The sequence below is a fragment of the Diorhabda carinulata genome, chromosome X (genome assembly GCF_026250575.1).
Source record: "Diorhabda carinulata isolate Delta chromosome X, icDioCari1.1, whole genome shotgun sequence".
Classification (NCBI taxonomy): Eukaryota; Metazoa; Arthropoda; class Insecta; order Coleoptera; family Chrysomelidae; genus Diorhabda; species Diorhabda carinulata.
This window is the reverse complement of record NC_079472.1, coordinates 36405809-36414054: the sequence shown is the minus strand read 5'-3', so window position 1 is coordinate 36414054 and position 8246 is coordinate 36405809. Positions and strand designations below refer to the sequence as shown.

The following is an 8246-nucleotide window of genomic DNA, read 5'->3' as shown; positions in this document are numbered from 1 at the left end:
CAATTGCTGTGTGTATTGATGAACTTGATTAATTTTGTGTTAATTACTCATTAATCACTGTCAATATAATCTAATCAGTTTTGACTTTATATTTTCAGAACGAACGTGGTATGTATTTAAATGAGGGAATATAATTTGTTTTATATTTTCCACTTATATATTGGATTGAAGGCTTTGCCAACTAGTTGAAAAATGTTATTTTTGTGGGACTGTGGTAATCAACAATTTAAGTGTATTTAATATGTTTTACAAGCTTTCTATTAACTACGTATTCATCGCCAGGGAATTAATTGAACGAGTATAAGTATTCTTATTGTCAATTTGGTTGTTCTTTGAAAGTATTGATTTCAAAATTTTTGGATCTGTACTCATATTGAAAGAGTATTATCCATATTTCAATATATACTATAGCTAACTTCCGTTTCGAAATCATACTCTCGATTCATTTTTGCCAAACTTGGTATTAATCGCTTCGCTCATCTTTTGATATTATTCCAAGAATTTTACTACTTTTCTATAGTGCGACTTGTTACCTCTTGTTTTATTTTTATTCAAAAGCTAACATTTGGTGTTTTAAACTTGACGTTTCCACGTATATTCTTCATTTCTTTATAAATTCCTATATTGTTACTGAAAAATAATTGGTTCGCAAAAATAAAACGATCAAAACTACAAAATACATAGTTTTATTTATTGCTAACTACCGATATAAAAAAATATAAATATTTACAATAAAGCCTAGTACTCATTTTCACCTTTATACTAATGTTTAACTATATTATACCCCATATGATGGAAGTAGCAAACAGAATTAATAGAGTTGACAGTTTGCTTGTACTTACAGCGTGACTAACTGTGGTCGCTTCTGTTATACCCGTGGTTGGTTTCGAGGTAGTAGTTGTAGTCGTAGTTGTCTTAGGAGTTGTAGTTGTACTCGTAGTTGGCTTAGAAGTTGTAGTTGTAGTTGTAGTCGTAGTTGACTTAGAAGTCGTAGTTGTAGTTGGCTTAGGAGTAGTAGTTGTAGTTGGCTTAGAAGTTGTAGTTGGCTTAGAAGTTGTAGTTTTAGTCGTAGTTGGCCTGGAAGTAGTGGTTGTAGTCGTAGTTGGCTTAGAAGTTGTGGTTGGCTTAGAAGTTGTAATTGGCTTAGAAGTTGTAGTTTTAGTCGTAGTTGGCCTGGAAGTAGTGGTTGTAGTCGTAGTTGGCTTAGAAGTTGTGGTTGGCTTAGAAGTTGTAATTGGCTTAGAAGTTGTAGTTTTAGTCGTAGTTGGCCTGGAAGTAGTGGTTGTAGTCGTAGTTGGCTTAGAAGTTGTAGTTGGCTTAGAAGTTGTAGTTGGCTTAGAAGTTGTAGTTGGCTTAGAAGTTGTAGTTTTAGTCGTAGTTGGCCTGGAAGTAGTGGTTCTAGTCGTAGTTGTAGTCGTAGTTGGCTTAGAAGTCGTAGTCGTAGTTGGCTTAGAAGTCGTAGTCGTAGTTGTCTTAGGAGTTGTAATTGTAGTCGTAGTTGGCTTAGAAGTTGTAATTGTAGTCGTAGTTGTCTTAGGAGTTGTAATTGTAGTCGTAGTTGTCTTAGGAGCTCTAGTTGTAGTCGTAGTTGACTTAGAAGTTATAGTTGTAGTCGTAGTTGGCTTAGGAGTAGTAGTTGTAGTTGTAGTTGGCGTGGAAGTTGTAGTTTTAGTCGTAGTTGGTCTGGAAGTAGTGGTTGTAGTCGTAGTTGTAGTTGTAGTTGGTTTAGGAGTAGTAGATATAGTCGTAGTTGGCTTGCTAGTTGTAGTCGTAGTGGTAATGGTAGTGGTCTCGGAAGTAGTGGTATGTGGCTTAAAATCGGTAGATGGACTTGTAGTTGATTCAGAGCTAGTGGGTGGAAAAGACGTTGATTTCGTGGGAGTTGTCTCAGATTCATTTGCAGTAGAGCTTGTCCCCGTCGTCTGAGTCTTAGATGTGGTAGTTGTTGACTCTAAAAAAAGTATTTTATAAATCTCTTAAAAATTATTTTCAAATTATTTTAAGTGAAATATGGATTCAAATAATTGTTTGATTTTTCTTTCGCATTATCCGACTCTTTCAATTCCCGTAAAGATTATACTATACTATAAGATACATGCTATATGATTCTGTTTATAGTAAAAAGCTTGGTTATGGTTATTATTATATTTAGCATATTATAAAGAACATTAAGCTCTACTTTAAAGAAGGAATAATATATTTCTCTATCTTTTAAATTGATCTTGACAAAATTTCATTCGTATTTACATCGAATTCTTTATTTGGTCTACGGAAAATATGTGCAAGTGATAATATTTCTATAAAATAAGTTTATATAAGCTTGCTAATATGGATCAGCAAGGATTATTTATTTGAAACAATTGATTCTAATTATAAAGTAGTATTCAAGCATCTCGTTTCTCAGTATTTACTGCTTCTTTTATTTTTTCTAATGAAATTTCTTGTTTTCCTTCAGTTTCAACATTTTCATCTTTCCTTTATTTGTTATTTACGTCATTTACCTCTAATAAATAGTACTTGGAAATATTTTTGACTTAATGATTTGTCCCTCTTCTGTAATCTATCCGTTTTCGTATGTCTGCATATGCTGCTGTCAATTTCTGCCGTTCTCTTTTTTGATTTTTCTTTCAATTTCTTTCTTTCCATTTCTTTCCATTGTTTTAACTTTATTTTTTCTGTTTATCTAAATGTTTTCGACGTCTGGCGTTATGGACGTTGAAGTACCAGTTGATGTTGCAATGGCTCTCGCTCATATCTACGATTTAGAAAATTCGGAAATTTCTACCGAACAGCATTGTTTGATTTTAATCTTCTGCTTTCCAAAGAAGAGCCCTTAATCCTCAAACAAGATACACATTCAATAGGAGCAAACTGAATGGAGTCGATTAATAAAGTCACATGCTTCGTCTTTGAACTTCGTTTCATTTCGAGTGCATTGACTCGAGTACAAAAAGCAATAATGATGAAAATTTTGACGTATATCCGATCCTGTCGAACGAGGCTGCATTGTCGTACTTCGACAGCTTAAATAAATCACTTAATCACTACCTCAATGTGGAATTAGAGTAGTATATGAAAAAAAAAGTCTACACTTTCAGGAAAGGAGTTTTGACCTACCCAAACTCATTCCTTTAAGGTAGATCCAGAAAATGTTTTGAAATATAGTTTGTTTTTTCGAAAATCTGAAATATAAAGTGAGGTAGTACCAGATAAGTATTTTGAAGATAGCCGATAAACTTCCAATTGAATTTTAAGCATATCAATCAAATAGATAAAGATATTCTTGAATCTAACAAATAGAAACTGATAAGATGAGAGTGTGCATAGATAATATACTAATTTATTTTAAAAAAAGTCATAATAGAAGAATAGAAACTGTTGAGTGACAAATATCTTAAACGAAGCAACAAGTTTTTATTTATTCTGAAAAAGTACCCAAAAAGCTCAACAGATTATTAAAAGTGGAAATGAATGAGTTAAGGATGAGAGATTGTCGGAATATCCATCAACCTTGGAAACAAATGAAAGTGTCCAAAAAGTGGATAATCTTGTTCGTCCAGACGATTTACTAGTTAGGTTAGTGGAGGACTTGAAATCCAGGATTAATTGCAGTTCGGTGCAATTTTGCATTTTAATAAATGATTAGAAAATGAGACTGTTATTCTAATGATTTTGACTGATAAAAAATTATATTTCAGTGGCATTGAATTGAAAGGTCGTCTTCACGTTTCAATACCAAAATTGTTACTGAAAAGAAACAATGTGCATTTTCATCTCAGGATCATAGCTATTGACTCAACGTTTCAATTTAACATTCAATACACATTACTATAGAGTATAATGTATTTGTACTAGAGTTATAGGATTTTTGTTGACTACATTGGAGAATTGTCTACAGTCCACGAAAATATATTCAACGATCAATACCACATCAAACATGCTTTATTTATTTATCTATTTCTGCGATAAATTGCGAAATTTTTTTATGAATCTATACTTGAAAAGAGAAAACAACTTTTATACAAAAACAAAATACGTATTCACTAAGATAAATAGTATCATAAACTACATAAATATGATCAAAAGCATAAATAAACAATTTCTCCACAATGAAATATGTCTACTTGATATATCGAGAGCGCTTTAAAACAATTATTACTAAATTTAACCTTTTGTGGATGAGATAGGTAGTTGGCTTTAAACTCACTGTTTTATTCACAGACTAGATCAATGTTCGATATTTTGATAAAAATATGTGCTACACTAAACAGATGGAGATTAGTTACAAGCATATGCAAAATAAATATTAGAAGAATATAAGAATATCAGTTTAATTTTCGAACGAACTATTTGAGTACTCTACTTTTTTGTATTTTTATTGATGTCAAAAACAATCAGTATTAAAACAGGAAGCCGTCCATAAAAATTAGTATTTTCAAAAGATAATTTTTCACTCCGTCGATTCTCGTTTGTTTGACGTGACAGAATTTTCATATTAGTTATAGTAAAAAATTATCCCTAAGTGTATCATCCGAAAAAATAGGTTCAAATTTTTATACAAAATACCTCGATTGGGAAAGATTTAGTAAGAAAAGTTTGTTGCGATATTAACCCTTACATTATAAAAAAAAAACAAAGATCGTTTTCCTACTTACAAAAGCTAACAAGTTAAGTTACAGAAAAATAAGTGTATAAGGGCAATTCAATAATTTCTTTTGTTTGTTAAAGAATGGCACTTCGTGGAAGTATATACTTATGAACACGTGTGAAATAAGCAATAATCGGGCTATAAATTGAATTATGAAAGGGTTGTTCACACTAACCTCGAGTAATTTTGATGTCGAAATAAAATATACATAATTCAGTTTCACAGGCAATAAAATAATATTCTCAGTCTATTCTCAGTTGTTCAAAGTAGTAGTCAAATGATAATGAAACCCATTGCAATAGGAGAAGAATGCAATAATAATGAAATGAAAAATAATTTACCGGCGATCCGAGCTCAGGAAGGGGAAGGGGAATAGGTTAGATTAGGTTTTTTGATAAAAATGATGCAAGGTTTAGGACTACAAGTCATATGGGAAAAAGTCAAATGACAGAGTTGAAGGAAATAAAAATGTCTACAGCTTTTTTATCTACAATTTTTTCGAATAATATCAAAATTCACCTGGAAAATTGAAATAACCGAGTTTATGGTGTTTTATTTATTGCAGAAAACTTTTCTTCATGAAATTTTGTCCCAAATACACTGTAACTCATTTTATTTGAAATATTTATTTTTAACCTTATTTTGACTTAACATCGAAAGAGCACCCTAATTTTCCATCGAAAATTCTTCGGTCAAAATATCAGCTTTTTTTTAAAAGTCGGTTAAATTTTCGTTCGTTGAAATCTCTACTTTTTGATAGTGTGAAAAAATATTACCATTACCATAGAAATTTTCAAGGAAAAGGCAAAATAGCTCGCATCAGAATTTTTTTTAAGCATTTCTACAATTTTTAGTTATCTATTGAAATTTTATAGATATAGATTTTATTTAAATTTTAATAAATATTTAAAAATTGTACATAATGAAAAAAAATTTCCACTAAGGTCTTAGCCTTTCAAGACTCACCAATTTTTTTAAAAAAGTAGATGTTTTGACGGAAGAATTTCAATTAAAAATTAGGGTGCTCTTTTGATATTAAAAAAAGTATTAATCCAAAAGCTATAGATCTTTTTAGCTTCACTATTTGACTTTTTTCCATTGGACTTTATCTCCGGAATTTGAGATTAACCGTTTTTACATGTAAAAACTCACCCTCTCCTCCTTCCCAACTTCAAATTGCCTGTAAATTCCTTTTATTTTTATTATATTCTGTTTTTTTTCCAATGGGTTCAATCATACTATCATATTTTTTTTCCACTTTTTATCACTTTAATGGCTTATGCCCTGGTCTAAATTGACAACATTCATACAGAAATAAAATTCTTAGTTTGAGAAGGTTTAGGAACAGAACAAATTCATGAATGATTATAAAAAGTGTATGAGGACTCTTTACCATCGATACAAACATAAGAAAGAAGTGGTTATATAAGCCTTGAAGATGATTCACGGGAAGTAAAACCAGAACAGGATATGATCACAGTGTGAATATTTTGGATAAAGAGTATTACAGAAGGATATGTTCAAAATGTATTCGCATTCGATAAAACTGAAACAAAAACAAAATTTGGTGAAATTATAAAATAATTTTGTACATTATTTTATCATTAGAGATGAAACTTGGTCTATCGCATTATCAAACCAAGAGACTAAGAAGTGGTATAAGTCCGATACTTTGGTTGCAAAATAAGTTAGGGTCCAGAAATCGAACCAGAAGATGTTGGCATTTAGGGTGCAACAGGAATTTTAATTATTGGTTGCTTTTACATTAATAAATACTCAGTGCATTGGGATTTATGGAAGGTATATTCAATTATAATATCTCTTTTAAGACAGAAAATTGTGCTTTTTTATTAATCAGGCCTATGGGATAAATAAATTGGGCAACATAAATTCGGGGTCATCGACAAGAGTATCCTAGCCATTGTTTTCGTCGCAAATTACCACATTAGAGCGCAGTGAAGGTTATAAGTCCTCTCAAGTAAAGTGTCTAGAATATATAGAAGGCATTCTACAAAATTTAGCGAATATAGCAAATCAATAAATTGAGAAATACTAGATCCAGCCTTCACCTTCAGCGATCACGACACAAATTTGTTTTAAAGAATGCAATCATTTTAGTCATCTCGTCAAAACAATAAATATGAAGATTAATTGGAATGGATTGAATTTTGATTCATAATATTTGGTCTGTTGATCATTGAGTTAATAATAATAAACTTTGAATATATGACAAGTTAATTTCTATTTCAGTTTGATCGATTTAATATTTATTATCTATTAGGGTTCTTGAAACTAATAGTGAAGATATTTTTATTCAGAATATTTTAAAATTTTGTTTCGTCTCCATGAAAGCATGCTTACAGCTGCTCATCTTTTGATTTTTAGAAGGCTTGTCCAAAACATTTGATTAACGAAATTAATGGAAATAAAGAATATTTTGCGGAAGTTCTTAAGTTCTAATCCGTTTAAGTATTATCGATATACACGTCTACGGAAAATTGAAATAAGAAACGTCCGAACGCACCAAACATTATTAAACGGAACATTATAATTTGTGAAATTAGAAATTGAATATGTTGAAAAGTAAATTTGGAAATCAAAAACTCGCTTGTCTATCTTTCAATTTCAAATTGCTTCTTATCTAAAGTAAAAGGTATAATGACTCAAAAAATATATAAAAGTATCATTATTCATGAATTTTAGAATACTATGGAATTAATACGAAATAATTTAATAGAAATTAAAAAATTGTTGGAATTTCTAGTACATCATGAAACTCTCATGATTTTCTAAAAATTTTCCAAAATTGTCAAAAGAAATTAAACTGAAATTTTGATGATGTCAGAGATAATATTATCGAACATAGGTCTAAATGAGTGTAATTGTAGATACATTCTCTTGTTCTAAAGTGTTTGGTAATATATTAAATTATAATTATTCTTATATTTTAAAATATTATAGAACCAAAATTTTAAAAAAATGTTTGTAGTTTCTAGATCACTCTGACATTTTCACGATTTTCCAAAAATTTTTCAAAATGGTCAAAGGACGTTTTGATATTCAACACCTCTTATACTTTTATTGCGTATATTCTTAGGTTTGCGTGTATTTATCTAAAACACTCAATTAATGAAAAATATTATAAAGTACTGTTATTAATGTATTAATATTATGTGATAATTTTAGTGAATATTATGAATAAAATAAACTCGTATCAAAGTATATCTTACCTTTTGCAATAACCAAGATGACAAATAGTGTTACAAGTAATTTCATTTTGTTTGCAAGATATTGAAAACATAAAGTATACTTCTAGTTTTTATTTACCAGATGTTGTCACTACCTAATTGCAATTATAAATGATAATCTGTATGTATAATATTGTTGATATATATTATATTCGACAGGAAAGAGATATTATCGAAATTAACCAATCATCCCGTATCTCGTATCTTGAAGCACTCCACGCTAATTAAATTTCTGTCTTTTTTTTAACGAGTGAATTCCACAAACAAGGGGGCAAATATTAATCAGGGCAATAATAGGGAAATCATAATCTTTGTGATAATTTTAAAAATAGCGTGAATAACATAACGTA

At 30.0% G+C, this 8246-nt stretch overlaps 1 protein-coding gene across 1 annotated transcript; it reads right to left on the bottom strand.

Moving 5' to 3' along the window:
* Positions 1-670: 670 nt before the first annotated feature.
* On the bottom strand, positions 671-8009 carry LOC130900857 (salivary glue protein Sgs-3-like). The gene is made up of 2 exons (XM_057811766.1): positions 7879-8009; positions 671-1951 (listed from the first exon to the last, which is right to left on the bottom strand). The coding sequence occupies exons 1-2, from the start codon at positions 7922-7924 to the stop codon at positions 774-776; spliced, it is 1224 nt and encodes a 407-aa protein (XP_057667749.1). The 5' UTR covers positions 7925-8009; the 3' UTR covers positions 671-773.
* Positions 8010-8246: the final 237 nt, after the last annotated feature.

Coding starts and splice junctions, on each gene's coding strand:
- LOC130900857 (XM_057811766.1), bottom strand. CDS start 7,924: ATGAAATTACTTGTAACACTATTTGTCATCTTGGTTATTGCAAAAG. Junction 1,952..7,878: donor CATCTTGGTTATTGCAAAAG/GTAAGATATACT, acceptor TACTTTTTTTAG/AGTCAACAACTACCACATCT.